The 21,420-nt window shown below is 47.6% G+C and overlaps 1 protein-coding gene across 1 annotated transcript in view; it reads right to left on the bottom strand.

Annotated features, from left to right (window-relative positions):
- Positions 1–21,420, bottom strand: part of LOC144172673 (monocarboxylate transporter 13-like) — a 59,663-nt gene that overhangs the window by 19,087 nt on the left and 19,156 nt on the right. Inside the window, exons 3-5 of the mRNA XM_077701311.1 lie at positions 21,004–21,389; positions 20,268–20,727; positions 3,159–3,349 (exon numbers count right to left, since the gene is read on the bottom strand). Coding sequence (XP_077557437.1) covers positions 3,159–3,349; positions 20,268–20,727; positions 21,004–21,389 — 1,037 coding nt within the window. The remainder of the gene's footprint in view (positions 1–3,158; positions 3,350–20,267; positions 20,728–21,003; positions 21,390–21,420) is intronic.

The following is a 21,420-nucleotide window of genomic DNA, read 5'->3' as shown; positions in this document are numbered from 1 at the left end:
TGCTGAGCACGAGGTCGCGGGTTCGAGTCCCGGCCGCGGCGGCCGCTTTTCTGATGGAGGCGAAAAGCAAAAACGCCCGTGTGTGCGAGATTTCGGCGCACGTTAAAAAATCTCCAGGTGGTCAAAATTAATCCGGAGCCCTCCACTACGGCGCGCCTCGTCGCCTGTGTTGCGTCGGCGCGTTAAACCCTACAATCAATCATCATCGGTTAACTGCCTCAAGTCGGCCCCACTCCGCCTGATTCAAGTGTTGGAATTGGGCCTGGTAAACAAGCCGAGGCTATTGTACAGACCCCACCAATAGGCGGGCCATTTTGGAACAGTAGCCAGACAGGAGCCATTTTGGAACAGGAACCAGAATTCTGTGAGATGCGTCGGATGAGGTGGAGCATCCGTCCCGCTTTTTGGCAAGCGGAACATAGCCACATAGACGCTGACCCAGACTCATAAATTTCTAACACCAGCATGCGAAGTGAGGTGTCAGTGCGTACAGGTTGGCTGCATAGTTGTAATGCGATTGGAGACACCTCCAGTCGGCGACGGCCCCAAGCACTGGCCACAGGCAGAATAGCTGTCTTTCAATGTAAAGGGTCAGTCCAGCGTAATCACACTATTTCTACGTGTTAGATGAGGCTTGTTGGAGGCACGTGGTTTGCCGAGTCAGGTCTGAGTCTACAGTCCACGCTATAATGCCGTCCGCGGCATAGAGTCGAGATGCCAGGCAAGCGGTAACATAATATTATTAAAAATGCCGAGATTACTGATCCCTGAGGCACTCCGAGGAAAGGGGTAAAGTGACCAGACTTGTCCCACCAATTCGAACCGAAAAGATCTTTTTGTGAAGAAGTTTCGGAGGAAAGTGCAAACCTTGTCCAGAAGAAGAAGGCCTTGGAGAACTTCCAAGATGGCTCTGTGGCTAACGTCGTTGTATGTATTTTGTATGTCCATGCACTGTTCGCACTTGGCGAGATCGGCCACCAAGTAGCACCATTGACGAGAAGTGGTCAATAGATTTCTGTTTCTTCGTAATGTTGAAGACGCGTTTCTGAGGACAAAGTTATCAGCTGTGACTTGGAAGCCTTTTGCGTGAATTTGTTGTGAGCTGTGAGCGCATGAGGGGTTCTGTACGAGTATTTTGTAAGGAGGTGGTATGGTCATGCTGTTTTTTTCTTTCAGTGCGTTTTTCTTTAGAGTATTTAAGCGGGGTGAGTCAGAAGAAACTGTACAAAGATATCCTAGAGTGCGTATTGCCAGTTCCAATATACCGCAGCAGGTGTAATATAAGGTCTGAGAGATGTGATTAAGCCAGTTAAAAGAATGCCGGTCCCAGTTGGAGTGAAATCTTTCTTTTTTAAGCTCCATACTGGAACACTGGAAGTAAAGACCTGGATGGAGGAAAAGGGATTGTTTGTGTAATGGGGTATGCACTGTTTTCTGTGTAGAAAGCCAGAAACAATTAAGCATGTGTCCTTGGACTGTTGGGGAGGGGTGTTCTTTTGGGACATCCTCCAGCGAACACAAAAAAAAAGATTTGCCTGTGGATAGTTACGGTATTACGTTTTTGAATATTTAAAATGAGAACGGTGTGCCGTTTGTCACGATTGTGTTGTATGGATTACATAGCATCTGGAAAAAAGGGATGGCTGTACGCTACTCCGACCCAGATGCGAGACCCATCTGAAAGAGTCAATAGGTACTTTTGTGCAGATACAAAAACTTCAGCTCTCGGAACCAGAGTGGCTACCAACAATTGAAGCATTTTTGAAGCCCAATTGAAGAATACTGAAATCACCCCGCTGGCTCTAGAAGGGCTGGAGTTTTAGTGTTTGTATTGAGTGTACACATCACCATTTACGTGTGTTTTGTTTATCATCCTGTCAAAAAAGGCAATAAAAAAAGAGAAGTGGTCAAACACATTCTCGGTACCCAGACGCCAGGGCCTAAACCCAATTAGTGCCGAGTGGTACCACTGGATAGTGTCCATCCACCATTAAAGTCGGGTTGCCAGCATATGCTTCAACAGTTTGTACAGGGTGCACGTCAAGTCTATTGGACTCAAAATAGGGAGCTGATCGGTTGGCTTACTAGGCTTCGGTATCGGGACGATATCAGCGCGGAGCCAAGATTCTGGTATTTGGCCAGAGAGTCACACCCCGTTGATGGAGTCGAGGAGATTGTTGAGGGCTGGATCGTCGAGGTTCTTATAAATACGCGTTCCATTGGAGCGCTTTTTATTCAGTCGACAGCATGGCATCCTGCTGTTGTTCTGTTTGAGTCACGCTGTAAGCTGGCCCGGAAGGGTGCTGTTCCTATATCGCCGCTGTTCATCTCCACGCATGCAGCAAAACAGTTAAGTTTTGCCTTCGGCTCTTTGTCGTCAACATCAAGGCATCTGCTTCTGCTCGCCACTCGTCCACCACGCTACCACTACACGACAGAGGCGACGAAACCCGGTTCGGGGACGCCTTCGCCAATGTAACAACAGTTCATCACTATAATAGTGTATACGACACCAAAATCGTACAAGAAGAAACAAAGAAAAGCTATAAAAATAAATAAAAGAACCCAAAATATTTGGCTACTCAGAGCCAAACGTAGCTATAAAAATAACAACAAAGAAAAGTAGCGTAAGCATACTGCGCATTATTAGACAATTCTATGAGTATCTGCACATTTTTGAGCCCCAATTTCCTAACAGCAACTTGAACTCATTTTTGTTCCGGGTTCTGTTCCACCGTGAACGGGTATACAGAAGCACATATCAGCACTAAGTGCTAGTAAGAACGTTCCCCGTTAAAAATACCTACTGCGGTTAGTTGCTAGCACAGTTGGATATCAGCGCCGCTTCCTTGCATGTAAAATTTTTATTATGGTGGTAAAATGATCACAGAAATCACGAAATCCTTTAACCCCACACTAGGTTTGACATTGCTGACACTTACCCCTAAAAATGAGTCGCTTAGGTCAACATGATTTTATATGATGCGTATCTAGTAGGCATGACTTAAGCGATTTTTCCGTCGGATGGGTAAAGGTCGACAGAAAGTTTTTTTTACTAACTTCTAACCATTGTTTCCAACGTCCCGATGCTGGTGACATTCTCGTGCTCTTCGCCACGGCCACCGGAGGAGATCGAGTGGCAGTGTCCTGGCACTTGCTTTGGGCGCCGAGAACTTCTCCGGGGCCGGCGTCTCTGTAGACAGGCGATTGGTGCTTGGCAGGTTAAAATTTTTCACCCTGGTGTTGTCCCAACACAGAAGGATAAACAGGAGCGCGGCCACACACAGGTTCACCGCACCTAGCACCCGGTAGAAGTTGTCGTACCAACCCAGACGGTCCCTGAAAAACCCTGCGAAAAGAAACAAAACAAAACAAGAAAACGCGTCACAAGGGCCACGCACAGCATAAAGCGTATGCAGGGTGCTGCAGTGTTGCTTTCTTTATGTGGCGGTAATGCTGGCAATGTTGTTATGTGGCGGTAATATTAATAGGCAAGTTGAGGTTACTAATTGGTGTGGTCACTTCAGTGGTATGCCATAGGGCAATCATTGTTGTTTGTTTTTTCAGAAGTAATCGGTGTTTTAATGACATTTGCACTCATGTGCTCTTCGATCAGTTTTTTTTTGTGTGTGTGCATGAGTTTCTACCTTCCTCGCACCGTTTGGTCTGTCGATGTCGTTGTAAGCATTTTACCGTGGTAGGACTCAATCTGACCTTAAAACAAGGGAGGGTGTACGGCTGACTGACAATGAGGGAAGAGTAATGGATAGGGGCCAGTTCGACAGCTCCGGGAAAATGTTAAGGGCACCACATCCACAGTCATCGGATGTTCCTTTTGCCTAAATTTTATTCTGGTGTCATTTCCAGATTTTAAGACCGAAAAATACTTCGAAAAAACACCACGAAAACGGGAAAGCCGCACTAGAACGTGTAGAACGTGCAGTATCGCTAGCGGAGTACCACAACGATGACCACAAAATCTGCAGTTGGTAAAGTCATGGAAGAATGAAAAGAGAACATGAGAATATAAACTAGAACACTCAAAATAAAAGTGTGTGGCTCGTGTAGATAGCATAACGAAGGGATTGGGGTGCATTTGGAAAACAGCATTTCCGAACTTTGTCACTATAATGAAAAAATGCGACAATTTGACTCCCATGGAAAGAAGTTGCGCTATTTCTGTGTTCCGGTTTACATTTTTGGGTTCGCATTTCATTCGTCCATGACAGTGCACAATCAAGCATGAACAGAAGAAAGTGAACGGAGCGCACAAAATTTCACAATTAATTTTACAATGCAACACAATGAGCGGCCCAATTTCAAGCGTTGAGGGCAGGGGTAGTACTCGGCGAATGCCCCAAACAGACGTTATGACTTCCATACGCGGGTCTGAAAAAATTCACACTAATTAGAGCGAGGCTTTATTGTCCTCACTGATGGCGTTGTACGCCAATACGCCCTGCAGGAAAGCCCACTTCCTCCGACGATGATGATGAATTAGTGATCCTGGGTCAAGTGAAAGAAAAAAATTCCCCGCATTTCCCCGAGGGGAAGAATGTGAAAGTGCGAATGCACGAGTTGAATTTGCGCGGTTCGGTAATGTTCGCGAAAGAGAGATCACACCCACACACACAACTACAAAGAAAGAAAGATGCATTTATTCACAGACACCTATTTGTGTTGTCGTTGTACTTGATTGCTAGAGCGGATCTCAGCTTTGAAATTTCGTGTCAGTACTCCTTTAAGCGGGTGCATTAGCCCTACTCACGCCCGATTCCTGGCCAATCGCCCACGTGGGTATGTGCCATGTCAGCGGTCAGGCAGCGCGCGCCCATCTCCCCCCGTTGCCAAGGAAGACGAGGAGATTCCTGGCCAATCCCCCACGTGGGTTTGTGCCATGTCAGCGGCCAGGCAGCGCGCGCCCATCTCCCCCCGTTGCCAAGGAAGACGAGGAGATTCCTGGCCAATCCCCATCTCCCCCCGTTGCCAAGGAAGACGAGGAGATTCCTGGCCAATCCCCCACGTGGGTATGCTATGCGGACATCGCCGGTGGACGCAGGTTCAGGGTCGCGTAAGAAGTGCATCGCACTAAAAAAACGTTTTCCGTGGCCGGAATCGAACATAGTTCGTCGCGTTGTGAAGCCGCCGTCTATCCGACTGCTCCGTTTCGACATGGTCGAAGCGAACGCCAAGCAGCAGGTGCCGATTCGCGCCGTATACACCCCAAACACAAACGTCCGGCCTACGGAGTGCACACCCGAGAACTGCTGTGGGTATTCTAGAAAAGTGCTGCGTACCTCCACACTCCAGAGTAGCACATACTCGCAGTGTGGGATTGGCCAACCAAAGAATCCATCACTAGAAGGCTGCGCATTCAACCATCGTCGTCGTTAGACGGAGGGGTGCATGATCTTGTTTATCTGATTTCAATTTCTGTGACTACACGTCATCCTGCTTTCCCTGCCATTCTGTTTGAAAGGCAGCTGCAGCACACGTTAGTCTTCATGATTAGGCCAAGCTGCTCCCAGGAAATATGATAGCAGCCTTTTTCGCATAGTGTTTATCCGTCGCAATTATTAATAACAGCGCACTGTAGTAAAATGCCTCTTGTGGAGCATTTTGCCGTAAAATAAGCCATTATGTGCCCACCTAACAAAAAATGAGTCATCAAACATTAAGGCTGTGACTGTGATAGCCTGTAAAAAAAAGCCGGTAGTCGGAGGATTCAGGGCGTTGTAGAAATTTCCCAGTTTGTATGCGATAGTTATAACTTATATCCAATTTCAGTCGTAAAAGCAGCTGTTTCTAACGAAAGGAACCCCCAGACTTCCGGTACAGCCGTATGGATCGCTTTGGTTCCACTTTCAACGGCACGGCGGCACCTGCGCTACTCGGGATGGGTTTGGATTTTTTCTTTCCTGTTTTTTTTCTTCCGGTAATAGAAACATTCTGCGGGGTTCACTTTCCCTACAAGTTCATGCACATTTTTTCACTATATTATAGAGTGCCAGCAATGAACTCAAATTGTTAATTGGAAGAATGATTCATTTGTGCTAAGTATGAGGTCTTTTTTTTAAGTGAATCTACATTGCTGTAGTTAGATTACACGGTGGCATAAATATTGAGTGAAGTGATATTTACAAAGATGTCCACTGTCTGACATGGTCTAGGGACATCGTATTGTTTGCGAACTAGCTAACGTAGTGCGAGCAAGAGATGAAAGGCGGATCAGGGGATGTGAATGTGGACCTACATTTTCCTGTTCATGGTATAGGAAATATTTGCATTGCTCACAAGAACTGTAAACGCAGTGATTATAGTGTGTTGTTATAGTTCGTCCAATCCGTTGTTTCAAGCGTAAACCGCGATTGAGTTCTGCGCTAAGCTCATGCATTGTACTTTGCATATGTAATTTCTATTATCTGTGCAGGCGGCAAAGTTAGTTTAGTTATGCGAAAGCATTAATTTGAAGGCTATATACTTTCCTCGAAAAATCGTGCGGCCCTGGAGTAACGTGTCGCGCTCCATAGGAATACATGGGGTCTTATTTTATAAAATGTCCTAGGGCCTTCAGATTTTATTATGACTACTTATATTTCTTCGGTAAAAAAGTATTCCCAGCAATTTATTTTGCTGAAGCCGATTTTCCAAGCCCACATTGGCTTGGTTTTTGCGAAGTTGGCTTTCCCACATTCCTTTCCTGTTTGCACTGCTGTTTTGCGACAGCAAGCCGCATAATAAATTCGCAGTGTCTAGAGTTACGTCCGACGGAACGCAAAACCGAAAACTAGGGTTACGTCCTACGTAACTTTAAGCCAGTTTCTAGAGTTACGTCCGACGTAACCCAAAATTGAAAACTAGGGTTACGTCCGACGGAACTTTAGGCCCGTTTGTAGAGTTACGTCCGACGGAACCCAAAATTGAAAACTAGAGTTACGTCTGACGGAATTTTAAGCTGGTTTCTAGAGTTACGTCTGACGGAACCCCAAATTGAAAACTAAAGTTACGTCCGACGGAACTTTAGGCCAATGTTTTGAGTTACGTCCGGCATAACGTAAAGCACAAGAAATTTACAGCTGTTGAAGACTCTTGAACCAATTTACATGGTTCAAGAGTAATTAATAGGGTTGGGTGTCAGTTAATATTTCAACCCGATTAATTGGCATCGATTAATTCGATTATGCATGGATTATTCGGTTGTGTGGTTTTTTTCTTAGAAAAAAATGACCAAAAATAATTATGTAGTAGTACATATCAGATCAATATGCTCATACACTTGTTCAGACACATTCCGGATGAGGTAAATACGTCATCATCACGGCGCATGATGCGGACGCGACGCTTATCAGCTCGTTCGTCACACATATTTTTTTACATTGTTACCGGCATACCTCGGCAAAGTTGGCGCGGCTCACTCAAACTCACTCACAATTTTTTTTTTCGAATCACCACTCACTCAAACTCAGACTCAATGCTGAGCAGCACATCTACGCTCACTCAAACTCAAACTCACATTGAGCGCAAAACTCAGAACTCACTCGGACTCAAAACTCAAAATGTACTCAGAACTCAAAATGTACTCAAACTCAAAATGTAATCAAAACTCAAAATGTACTCAAACTCAAAATGTACTCAAACTCAATATGGACTCAAAACTCAAAATGTACTCAAAACTCAAAATGTACTCAAACTCAAAGTGTACTCAAACTCAAAATGGACTCAAAATTCAAAATGGACTCAAAACTCAAAATGTACTCAAACTCAAAGTGAACTCAAAACTCAAAATGTACTCAAAACTCAAAATGTACTCAAACTCAAAATGTACTCAAAACTCAAATTGGACTCAAAACTCAAAATGGACTCAAAACTCAAATTGTACTCAAACTCAAAGTGAACTCAAAACTCAAAATGTACTCAAAACTCAAAATGTACTCAAACTCAAAATGGACTCAAAACTCAAAATGTACTCAAAACTCAAAATGAACTCAGAACTCAAAATGGGCTGAGAACTCAAAATGAATTCATAACTCAAATGGCCCCACAGAGATTGAGACAGTGAGAGAGTGAGAGTGTGAGAGAGAGTGCGAGTGAGAGTGAGAGAGAGAGTGAGTGTGAGAGTGTGAGTGTGAGAGTGAGAGTGTGAGTGGGAGTGGGAGTGAGAGTAAGAGTGAGAGTGTGAGTGTGGGTGGGAGCGAGAGTGAGAGTGAGACTGTGAGTGTGAGTGTGACTGAGAGTGAGAGTGAGAGTATGAGTGTGAGAGTGAGTGAGAGTGTGAGTGAGAGTGAGAGTGTGAGTGTGAGTGAGAGTGAGAGTGCGAGTGTGAGTGAGAGTGAGAGTGAGTGAGAGTGTGAGTGAGTGTGCGTGTGTGACTGAGAGTGAAAGTGAGAGTGTGAGTGAGTGAGAGTGAGAGTGTGAGTGTGGGTGTGAGTGAGAGTGCGAGTGTGAGTGGAGGGAGAGTGAGAGCGAGAGTGTGAGTGAGAGTGAGAGTATGAGTGTGCCTGTGAGTGAGAGTGAGAGTGAGAGTGTGAGTGTGAGTGAGAGTAAGAGTAAGAGTGAGAGTGTGAGTGTGGGTGGGAGCGAGAGTGAGAGTGAGACTGTGAGTGTGAGTGTGACTGAGAGTGAGAGTGAGAGTGAGAGTATGAGTGTGAGTGTGAGTGACAGTGTGAGTGAGAGTGAGAGTGTGAGTGAGAGTGTGAGAGGGAGAGTGAGAGTGTGAGTGAGAGTGTGAGAGGGAGAGTGAGAGTGTGAGTGTGAGTGAGAGTGATAGTGAGAGTGTGAGTGTGAGTGGAGTGAGAGTGTGAGTGGGAGTGAGATTTTGAGTGTGAGTGTGTGAGTGTGAGAGTGTAAGTGTGAGTGTGAGTGTGAGTGTAAGTGTGAGTGTGAGTGTGGGTGTGAGTGAGGGTGTGAGTGTGAGTGTGAGTGAGGGTGTGTGTGAGTGAGAGTGAGAGTGAGAGGGTGAGTGTGAGTGAGAGTGAGAGTGAGAGTGTGAGTGTGAGTGTGAGTGTGAGTGAGAGTGAGTGTGAGTGTAAGTGGGAGTGTGAGTGTGAGTGTGGGTGTGAGTGAGGGTGTGAGTGTGAGTGAGGGTGTGTGTGAGTGAGAGTGAGTGAGAGTGAGAGGGTGAGTGTGAGTGTGAGTGAGAGTGAGAGTGAGAGTGCGAGTGCGAGTGTGAGTGCGAGTGAGAGGAGTGCGAGTGAGAGTGCGAGTGCGAGTGAAGGTGAGAGTGCCAGTGCGAGTGTGAGTTGAGTGTGAGTTGAGTGTGAGTTGAGTGAGAGTGTGAGTGTGAGTGTAAGTTGAGTGTGAGTTGAATGCGAGTGAGAGTGAGTGAGAGTGTGAGTCTGAGTGAGTGGAAAGAGAGTGAGAATGAGAGTGTGAGTGTGTGAGTGTGAGTGAGAGTGAGAGTATGAGTATGAGTATGAGTGTGAGTGTGAGTGTGAGTGTGAGCATGAGTGAGAGTGAGAATGAGAGAGTGAGTGTGAATGAGAGTAAGAGTAAGAGTGAGAGTGAGAGTGTGAGTGAGAGTGAGAGTGAGAGTGTGAGTGCGAGTGCGAGTGCGAGTGTGAGTGTGAGTGTGAGTGAGAGTGTTTGAGAGTGTGAGAGTGGGAGTGTGAGTGGGACTGGGAGTGTGAGTGGGAGTGAGAGTGTGAGTGTGAGTGTGAGTGAAAGTGTGAGTGTGAGTTTGAGTGAGTCAGTGAGTGAGTGTGAGTTGAGTGAGTGAGTGAGCATGTGAGTGTGAGTGTGTACCTTTTGCTATATCCTCATAATTATAACCAGAGAGCATTTTTATATTTGTCCAACGTGATCCCCCTCGACGAGACCTTTTATTTGATACCCCACACACCCTAGCAGGGTCATATGGTATTATTACCAGTCAAAATAACCATGACTCTCATAACTGTAACCAGGACGCATTATTTAGGTGTCCGACGTGGTTCCCCTAACTGGAACCTTCAATTTGACGCCCCACATGCTTCAGCGGCCTCACCTTGAATTTAACCCAATCTATGACTCACAATGACTATCTTATGATTCGAACTACGAAGCCTTTTTTTATTTGTACCACGTGATTCCCCTCATCAATACCGTAAATTTGATCCCCTACACGCCCTAGCGGGGTCACTTCGAATTTTACCCCAATACAAGACTCACCATGACAATATAATGGTTATAACCAGGAAGCATTTTTGTATTTCTCCCACGTGATTCCGCTCATCAAGAACATTAATTTGATACCCATCACATCCTAGCGGAATCAATTTGAAATTAAACCAATCAATGACTAACCATGACTATCTCATGATATAGCCCTACCACATTTTTGTTCCACGTGATTTCCCTTATCGGAACCTTCAATTTGATGCCCCGGACACCCAGTGGCATCATTGTGAATTGTAACCTAATTTATGACCCATTTTGACTATGTCATCATAATAATCAGGAAGCACGTGATTACCCTCATCGAGACCTTTAATTTGATACGCCACATGCCCTAGCGTCATGAACTTGAATTTGAACCGAATCTATGACTTACCATGACTACGTCATGATATATCCATAACTCATTTTTGTCCCCAATGATTCCCTACATCGAGACCTTGAATTTGATTCCCCACGTGCCCTCGCAGCGTCATTTTGAATTTTAACCCAATCTATGACTCATTATGACTGCCTTGTGACTACAATCAGGAAGCATTTTTTTATTTACCCCGCTTGATTCCGTTAATCCGGACCTTTCATTTGATACCTTACACGCCTTAGCCTCATCAGTTTCACTTTTCACCCAATCTAATGTGGTCATTATTCTGTCTTAAGGGGCGCTGCCCAGTCAATTCAGCTAATTCATTTGAAACAGCAGAAAGGACAGCCCCCGCCCCCATTTCCCCCCGGCTCTCACCTCTTCCTTTGTGACCCCTAGTATATCAAACCGTTGACAGTAGCAGGCGAACAATCAGCACGCCAGCGCCGCCGTGTGCTTTCCCACCACCCTTTCCCACGCTCTTAGTGGATCCGTCAGGAGGAAAAGTAAGAAAACCCTTTTTTATGACCTCACCAGTCAATTATCACTCACGCGCCCAGCCACGAAAATTAGGTATACAGCAAGTGAAAATTCAACAAGAAACTAAACTAATATGCAGCAAGGCCATGAAAATTCAACAAGAAACTAAAAAAAATCAGACACCCCCTCCCTCCCACCCGATCATGCAGATCGCGATTGGTGCCGTACCTGCAGGTAACCTGAATTCTGAGCCCACAGTGACGCATGAAACTTAACAGCCAACCATAGCTGCCTGCTAGGCTACTCATATGTACTCAAACTCAAAATGGACTCAAAACTCCAGTGTACTCAGAACTCAAAATGTACTCAAAACTCAATATGTAATCAAACTCAAAATGTACTCAAACTCAAAATGTATTCAGTACTCAAAATGGACTCAAACTCAAAATGTACTCAGAACTCAAAGTGTACTCAAACTCAAACTGGACTCAAACTCAAAATGTACTCAGAACTCAAAATGGGCTCAAACTCAAATTGTACTCAGAAATCAAAATGGACTCAAACTCAAAATGGACTCAAACTCAAAATGTACTCAGAACTCAAAATGGACTCAAACTCAAAGTGTACTCAGAACTCAAAATGAACTCAAACTCAAAATTCACTCAGAACTCAAAATGGACTCAAACTCAAAATGTACTAAAAACTCAAAATGGACTCGAACTCAAAATGGACTCAAACTCAAAATGTACTCAGAACTCAAAATGGACTCAAACTCAAAATGTACTCAGAACTCAAAATGGACTCAGAATTCACTAGGTCTCAGGCGTACTCAAACTCAATCGGACTCAAACTCAGTCGGAATCACTCGGCTCAAACTCACTCAAGCTCAAGCTCACCATGCCACACTAGCCTCGCGCTCACTCAAACTCAAACTCACGCGTGAGTTTGAGTCCAAATGAGTCTGAGTGAGTGGACTCATGAGTGAGTTCACCGACCTCTGGTTACCGGGTTGATCGGGACCCGTCTGCGCCGCGCGCGCGGAAGGGCGAGGAGGCGCATACGTGGCGAAGGCAGGCCCGCGGAACTAATCCTCCTACCGCGACGAATGCACAAGTGCCCAGACTGGTCCCGGTCAACCCGGTAACCCATACACGACGGAACAAACGGACTGTAGCAGTCCGTCTGTTCCGTCGTGTACGTAGTTACCGTGTTGACCGGGACCCGACTGCGCCTGCGCGCGCGGAAGGGCGAGGAGGCGCACCCCGCCGTGAAGAATGCGCGGACATGGCGAAGGCCGGCCCCCGGAACTATTCCCCCTACCGCGACAAATGCACAAGTGCCCAGACGGGTCCCGGTCAACGCGGTAAGTACGTACACGGCGGAACAGACGGACTGCTAAAACTCTTTAATATTTCATCGACAACTCTTAGACTGTACCTCTCAACTTTCATGCCACAAGCCAAAATTTCAAATAAGAACTGCAAATATACACGGTACAAAAACCCATTGTATAAACTATTTCTGTATTAAGAAAAGCACGATTAATCGGTGCCATCGGCACTCACGGCGGGTGCTTAACATTCCTGATTCTAGAAAAGTGTGTGACGAACGAGCTGACAAGCGTGTCGCCCGCATCATGAGTCGTGATGATGACGTACTTACCTCATCTGGAATGTGGCTGAACAAGCATGTGAGCATATTGATCAATAACTATTTTTGGTCTTTTTTCTGCCAAACCAACACAACATCTATGCATAATCGCATTAATCGATGCCGATTAATTGGGGTAAAATATTAAACGACGCCCAGCCTAATTAATTACATGTGTTAAAAGACTGTTTACCCATGCAAATTCGTTCTCGGCACAAACTGCAGACCCTACAAACTGGCACTGCGCCCAGGGCAAGACATTCTATTTTTGTTAATTCCTGCCTTCTCCTTTCCTTGCATGTGTTGGATATGGAAAGAAGTCTACAAGGTCTAGTACAGAAAATTTTTGAATTATTTAATTGAAAACTCCATCAACCCAGCTGGGATTCGAACCCACAGCGCTGCATCCTACATCGTACGTCGTGTATCGTACAAGTGACAGATTACACCTATGGAGCGTCATGGTATTTGGTGCCGTTAGCTGTAATTTTTTTTAATGCTTTACGTTCGCCGGACGTAACTCAAACCATTGGCCTAAAGTTCCGTCGGACGTAACTCTAGTTTTCAATTTTGGGTTACGTCGGACGTAACTCTAGAAACTGGCTTAAAGTTACGTCAGACGTAACCCTAGTTTTCAATTCTGGGTTCCGTCGGACGTAAAACGCACTATCGGGGAATTTTTTGTAGGAGCTTCTCTAAGATTTTAAAGAATAAAATTTTAAGAGAGGGGAATGATGATGTGGAGGGGTAGGGGAAGCTTTTGTGCTATGTCGCTTGTTCTCATAACTTTGTGACCTAAAGGCACTGTAGAAAATATCTTCAAGTGTGTGTTTTGCACGTTCAGCTTTTGTCGATTAATTTGGTCCGTTAATACTCTCGTAAATGACATTAGAAGGCATACAACAAAGAAAGAATGGCAATATTGCAAATAATGACAAGAAACAAGGTTTAGAACACACGTGGGGATAAAACTATTTTTCTAGCTTACAATACGCTGTTGTAAATCCCGCTTACAAAGGTTGATTGGAAATTTGGGAATTCTCCCATGAAACCAACAATCTCATCTTTACTGCTGCAAAGAGCAGTGCTACGGGCACGGTCTTTCTGTCAGCTGCCACCTAATAACTACATCATATTTAAGCTTGAACATAAGGCGAAAAACTGCTAACTTTTATATCATTTATCAATGAATGGTGATAATTCCGGAGTCTCATTCGTAAAAAAGTGCCGTGCTTTTTGCCAACAAGGCGGCTTTCCTACACGGGCCCGTTGTTGATGCGGTTGCCGCTGTGGTGGCCGTTGTTACTGAGTCGTTTATTTCATAGCCTCAAATCTTAGCCTGCTAGCATCTGCAATGTTGCAAATATAGATTGCGCAATTTTTGCCTAATGTTAAATGATGTCCTTTCGTGCGGAACCTTCAAGAATAATGGAATCATAAGCTGAAAATTAAAAAAAGAGAGTAGGTGCGATTGAAACGTCGACCACTGAGCAGTTACAGCTTAAAAATTGTTGCTGTGTTTCACATTTTCACAGCTTTTCGCAATTCTATACAAACGTTCATCTTAATTTATAGTTGTCGTGTTGTGGCTGCTTTGCCACAAAAGAAATTTTTCGCAGGGCGTTACTCCGTCCCATTGAATTGATTTTATCGGCACAATTTTCTTACACTGACTCGAAGTCATTACGTAATGAATTTTTAACAAAATCATTTTTGAGCATAGCTGCCCACCTGCAATCCCACAAGCATATCTGCTGTATACAGCAAAACACTTTCTAACTTATTTTTCGTGTTTCCTTCGCAAACTCAATCGCAACAATTTACGTGGTTATTTTTAGGGTTCGCTAATCATGATACACTAATCTTGTTCAGCGCATTATTGTTTTATACGCTAACATTTACCAATCGTGCGCTCGTGCCACGCAGCTTCTGTGCGTAAGGTTGCTGTGCCACTCGCTCTGGCTCCATGCTGATTGTTGGTACCGATTCATCCTTTTGTTTGCTGTTATTATGCAGCTTTCATGTGCTTCGTAACTCTTTAAGACAGGATGGTAACACGTCTGTCGTTATGATCCTTTTTTACGACATGCGAGATGGGAAGGGCGCAGCTAGGATGCTTGAAACACTGAAAAACGTAGAAAATAAGGGAACAGAAAAGGGTTTAAAATTGATAAGGGCGTGCTTCAATTTCGATGTAGTTAAATAAATTGCATACGTTATAAAACTTGAAAACACGTTTTGGACCACGTTTTGGAAAATTCATTGCAATGGTATTCAAAATCAGCTGGGGATTCAAAATTGCATGAGCTTGATGTCGGTTTTTACTTATAGGCCATAAAGACCACTAGACACAAAGCAAAGAAAAGAGCGGACTATACTAAACGCCGCTACGCTCTCGACTAGATGCATTCATTGAAGGGTATGTACTCGTATGCGTATGTAAAACCGGTGTACATGAATTGATGCAATTGAGCTGCCATATCTCGTATCTTCTCCGAAGCAGCCAAGGAAAACACCAATAGAGATGTAAAACGCATTTTAAAGTTTATGAAAATCGCAACAAGCACCTTCGAATAGGGCAATTTTTTACGTGTACTTAAGGTGACAGAGAGAGAGATAATCAACTTTTATTGAGCCCAATAAGGTATTGGCTAGTGCACGCAGGCACCGGATGGGGTGGAACCCTCTTCTCGGGTCCCATATGCGTCTAGCAGCTCCTGGCCCCTGGCTGCCAGTGCGAGCTGGATCGTCATGCAGGTCGGGGCTAGACAACAAGGTCTCCCATCGCTCTCGGGGGTCGGGTGTGGGAATAGGGGTGGGGGGCGGGCGGATCTCAAGAGACTCGCACTTGGCTAGGACGTGTGCCAGAGTGCCTTGTCTCTCCTTGTAGAATGGGGAAGTACTCTCGTACCTGTCCGGGTACATCTTGTTTAGAAGTGTGGGATGCGCTAGCGACCCCGCCTGTATTCTTCAGATTACGGTCTGCTGTTTTCGGCTCAATTGCGGGTGAGGCTTTGGAAATCTACATCTACGCTCACTGTACATTTCAGTAATTTCTCTATAGCTCGTGACGGGGCGCAGCTGCGCCGGCTCGTCCTCGGCCCGGACGGATAACTCTCGGGCGTGGTGGTCGGCGAGTTCGTTTCCTTCCACCTTCGAGTGAGCCGGCACCCACACGAGCTCTAAGGCTTGCCTCGGGGGCCTTCGCTTGGACAATATCACATGTGCCGCGGGGGACACCCTCCCTTTTCGGAAGCTGGCGTACGCCTTCTTAGAGTCCGTTACTATAGTACCAGCCCTCGGATGTGTTAGAGCGAGGGCCACGGCAACTTCCGCTGCTTCGATCGATTGAGCCGTGCGGACCGATGCACACGTCACCAGGGTGTCTATGGTGGTGACAGCCGCCGTAACCTTGGTTCAGTACTTGGGGAGCGCCGCGTCCACGTAGAGGACGTCGGGGTCATCTTCGAGCTGGCGGGACAGCGCCCTGGCCCTTGCGGATCGCCTCCCTTCGTCTTTCCCGGGCTGCATGTTCCTGGGAAGGGGCTTGGTCTTTGCGACGTCCCTCCACTCGGTAGGTAATGTCTCGGTGTCTGGTTGTCGTTCGATGCTCCATCCCACCTTGCGCAGGACGGCCCGTCCGTGTTCGGTCTGACTTAGTCTGATCCTTTGGTTAGAGAGGTGGGCCTCCACCATTTCGTCCACCATTTTGTGCCTACCTATGCTTAGAAGTTTCTGCGTGGACGAATGTACGGGCACTCCCAGGGCGAGCTTGTTCGCTTTTCTCACCACCGTGTCCAGGGCCTCACGGTCCGCCCTCGTCAGCTGGAGGTACGGGGCAGAGTAAGTGATGCAGGACACGATGAACGCCTGCAACAATTTCAGGGCGTCGTCTTCCTTGATTCCTCGGTTCCTGTTGGTGACTCTTCTGATCATGCTCGAGATCTGCTCGGAGACGGTCTTGATCTTGTGTGTGGCCGCGGTGGCCTTGCCGTCGTCGCGCAGCAACAGGCCCAGGATGCGGACCTGCTGTGTGGGCTCGATCTTCGTTACGTCGATCGTGACGATCACGTTCGGTGGCGGGGTCTACCTGGCTGCACCATCAACAGCTCCGACTTCTGCGGGACACAGCTCAGCCCGCAGGTCGTGGCGTACTCATGGATGGTGGTCGCCGCCCTCTGCAAGGTTTCTTCCACCCAGGCTTCGGAACCCGCTCGGGACGTCCACACCGTAATGTCGTCGGCGTAGAACGCGTGGTCCACGCCTTCGATCTCTTGGAGTAACCTAGGCAGGGGCAGGAGGGCCAGGTTGAAGAGCAGCGGTGACAATACCGACCCTTGCGGAGTGCCCCTGTCTCCGCGCTCGATCGGATCGGACCGTTCCTCTCCTATCCTTATGGTCGCCGTAAGCTTGGTCAGAAAGTTCTCGACGTATCCGTACGTCCTACGGCCGCAGCCCGTTTTGCGGAGGTTCTCGAGCGCGCTTCCGTGGGACACGTTGTCGAAGGCCCCTTGAGGTCCAACGCAAGTATTTCGCGTGGAGTGTCTCGTGGTCTTCTTGAACACCAGTTCGTTTAGCTGGAGGAGGACGTCTTGGGTGCACAGGTGCTGGCGGAACCCGTACATAGTAGCCGGCATCTGGTTCGTCTCATCCAGGAACCCTTGGAGTCTTCAGAGAACCATGCGTTCCACGACCTTGCCCACGCAAGACGTGAGCGAGATCGGGCGCATATTCTCGATTGCCAGCGGTTTGCCCGGCTTGGGAATGAATCTCACTTCTGCTTCCTTCCATTCCGCAGGTAGTTCCGAGCATTCCCAGGCCAGGTTGATGTGGTCCAGGAGTTCGGTCGTCGCCGCGTCGCTCATGTTGTTCAGGAGTCGGTAGGTAATGGCGTCCGTGCCAGGTGCGCTCTTTTTGTTACTCTCGTCGATAGCCATCAGTAGTTCTGTGGTGGTAAAGGGCTCGTCCAGCTCCGGATTTTCGGGTCCCCCGTATTCCTCCGGCAGCGGGAACTGCCCGCGCTCCGTCTTAAGATACTTCGCCTTCAGGACTTCGATGAGCCTCTTGCCGTACCCGCCGTAGGCGTTGAGGACCTTGGTGAGGTTTCGGTTCGTGGCCACCCTACCATTTAGTGGGTCGAACAAGTGACGCAGGAGGCACCAGGTCTTGCGCGCGGACAGCATGCCCTGCAGGCCGTCGCACGTCCTCATCCAGTTCTCCCGGGAGAGCTTGGCGGCGTAGTCGGAGATTTGCTTGTTCAGCGAGGCTATGCGCTTGGGCAGCTTTGTGTTCCTTCTCTGCCGTTTCCACCTCCGAGTCAGCGACTGTCGAGCCGCCCACATGTGCGCGAGCTTGGCGTCGACGAACGGTGTCTTTGCTGTCGTGGCGACGGTCTCCGTGAACTTATCGAGCGCGGCCTTCTGTTCTCTTGCCCGTTCCGCGTACGGTCTTCCACTACTCTCCTCGGCTTCGGCGGAAGATTCGGCCGCTTCTGCCCCGCACTTGCGCATGCGGTCCCAGTCGGTGATCCTCGCCGTGCCGATTTCCGCTCTGAACTTGGGCCCTCTGATCGTCACGCTCAGGATGTCGTGGTCGGATCCCAGGCTGACGTCCTCGTTGCGCCAGGTCGCGTCGAGAGTCCCCGCGAACCACGACAGGTCCGGGCAGTTTTCTTCTGCCATGCTCCCCGCTTCCTCTAACGTCGGAAGCGCTTGCTATTTGTTGACCTTTGTGTTTGACAACCACAATGATTTTCTTCTGTAGCAGCTGCGCTTGCTATGTTCTGATTCTAGATTAATACACGGCTTCATACACAGGCACCTTTCGTGTTCACAAAGCCTTGTATTGATGCACTGACTGGTCTTCCGGATATAGACGTGACAACGTCAGACGCCGAGCCAACCTGAAATTGCCTCGTTCTATGAAATCACGCCATAGAAAATGTAACAAATGTAAATCATGGAATTAGAGGAAATTATCTAACTGTTTTAACTCTATACACGCAGAAGTGGTATTGTGCTTTTTTTATGTAGCCAAGAGACGTAGAGGACGCTTACTGTATTCTGCTGATATAAAAAAAGTTATTTCTTTTGCAGTGCGCAGCCAGAAGTGGCGAAGACCGGAGATGCCGAGCGGAACGCGTTCCGCTCCCCGCTAGCAGACGACGCTCGCTTTCCTAGCGCAACTCGCAACCGCAGCGCCGTGGTGGCGAGAGTCGCGGCCGGCCGCCTGCTCTCCACGGCCGCGGCGGGGAGATACGGAACTGAAACTAAAGCGTGGCAAACTGTTCGCATGGCGACGCAGTGAAACATCCCCCTCACGAGGGGCACGATCAAATGCAGAGCATTTCCGGGGGCGCACGACGTTAAGTAGTTTGCGTTACGTTAATGTTGTTGCACTTGTGGCAACTGCTGACGAAGGAGCGCTCGTCAGCAGTAAAATTGGCAGCCTCGGCGCACGTTGAGTCTGAGAGAGGGGAGAGAGTGTCCTTGAAACTTGCCTGGGCGCGCTATCGAATCTTGATCGCGCCGATAGCGAAACGTCTGAGCCGGGCATGTCGAGGCGAGCGATGCGGACTACGGACGCCAAGAACGGGTGACATCGTGAGTTAAAGAAATGCTCTGCATTTAAAAATCCCGGGCCATCTCCACTTAGGGGAGGGGGAGGGAGCATGCAGTGTTCAAGTGCATTCTTAGCGCCTCGGCGTTTTTGCCCACGGATATGAAACCGTCGGGGTTATAGGTATACAGCCTTGCCATGAGTCTCGCGTCTTTGAAGGACGAAGCGTCCTAGCGCGAGGCGTTGGAAAGCGAGTGTATCGGTTGTTTAACACCATGACTACATGATACTACGACGACATGAGACTTCTACAGCCCGAGCCCGTAAGGGTCCTCGTCCCTAAAATTGGGTAAGATGCACTGCAAAGTAAAAGCAACAAACTAAATGAAACACCAGTACTGCTCGATAAAAAAGGCACCATGAGTGACATTTAGTATATTTGAAGAGCAACCAACCAGGAAAAATACAGGAGGTTTCTCCATCAGAATCAGAAAGAAACCGACAGCGGTGATGAAAAGCGCCTTCTATCTCTTTACGTTACTAATAATTTCTCTGCGGTTGCTCAGTTAGTATGCTTCAGTGAGAATTTCATTTCGCACTGAGCAGTCCTTTGTTCCGTTCCTTCTCAGAACGGTACTTCCCATAGCAGCTATGAACGTAGTTAGCTGCAGCATCGACACATGTGGGACGAGCCACGTGCGTCCTTGCGGCAAGTAAATTGGCTGCGAGCATGTACAACCATGTATAGTCGGTTTTTAGGTTGAATTTGGGATGTCACGATACGAAGCAACGCCTGGTATATGCGACGCTACGATACGAAGCAACGCCTGGTATATGAGACGCTGTAATGTCTAGAAATTCATTTAAACTACCCGCAAATCTCCGTTGTTTGCCAAAATACCGGCATCGTCCGTTCTTCTGTGGGTTCTGCATACGGTGAGCTCTGGGCTATAACTACAAATGTTTATGTCATTGCAAAAAATGTCACACTTGACTTTTTCATTTTTTCTTTCGCTGAAAAGAACATCATAAAGCAACAGCTACGGAGGTCGCTAAGCTTTCCTACCTATTATTGAAGGTCCACTGAAGGAAAGCGGCAGAAGCGCCACGCCCAGGAAGCCGAAGAACGCCGGCAGCCGGTCTACTCCCAAGTAGTCGTTGACGAGGACGCTTCGGATGCAACTGACAAATCCCTCCGACAGGCCTAGGGCAGTGTTTAGTGCCACAAACGCAAGGAAGGACCTCACCACTGACAGTGCCCCGAACCACACGGCTGCAGCGGCGAAACAAGCAACGGTAAATTTGCACCGGCCATTGGCCACGCGGTCGGAAGTAAATGGCAGCACTATCCTGCCCAAAAACTGGCCAAGTGCGTTGTATGTTATGGCCAGTGTGGCGTCTTCCAGTGTGGCGCCCTTATCTCGGCCGTAATCCACGGTAGTAGCGGTGTGCATCGAGAGACAGCAGTCGCACAGTGCGTATGAGACGAGCAGCACGTAAAAGGCAGGCTTTCGAAAAAGTGTCAGCTGTCGAGAAATAATTTCCACGAACGTCGGTTGTTTTTCCGACGCTTTTTGCGCATGCTGATCACGTACTAGGAACCTGTAGTGCATGCCAAATTCTTTTGAATCCGTAATAGCAGTTGGCGAAGTGACACAAACAGTGCGCCTTCCGCTTGCACACAAGCACGATGGCGACGATGCCGACGCTGCTCTTGTATCGCAGACTGCACTAATAGAATTCAATGCCCTTAACTGACTTGCGAAGTCTGCGTGCTGCTGTGTGCGAAATTCGGCTTTCACTGGAGACGATGTCGCGGTTTTGTCAGTCAATGGTGGCGCCTTGGGATCCCTTTCTTGTCGGTAACTTTCGCCTTCATTTTGAGGCCCTCCTTCAGTGATCCTTGTTTTGGATGTTAGTGGCTTTCGTTGAGTGCAGTTGAGCGTAATGGGTCGAGGGGATTTCAAGAACATCACGAGTGGTACAGCGTGCAGCGTTATGCTGGCGCTTAGTAGGAGCGTTCCTCCAAGCCCGTAGTTCATGGCTAACGAAGATAAAACCAGGGGGCCGGCGAGTCCCGATGCGGCCCAGCCGACATACTTCAACGAGGTGGCTGTGGCCCTGTACTTGTCGAAGTAGAGCATAGTAAACACAGAGAATGAGACGGCAGAAGATCCATACCCTATTCCTGGAAAAGAAATAAAAGTAGGACACAATGT

The sequence above is a fragment of the Haemaphysalis longicornis genome, unplaced genomic scaffold (assembly GCF_048455015.1).
Source record: "Haemaphysalis longicornis isolate Haplotype H1 unplaced genomic scaffold, Haemaphysalis longicornis Haplotype H1 scaffold_25, whole genome shotgun sequence".
Lineage (NCBI taxonomy): Eukaryota > Metazoa > Arthropoda > Arachnida > Ixodida > Ixodidae > Haemaphysalis > Haemaphysalis longicornis.
Note: the sequence above shows the minus strand (reverse complement) of the source record. Positions and strands in the feature narration are given on the sequence as shown.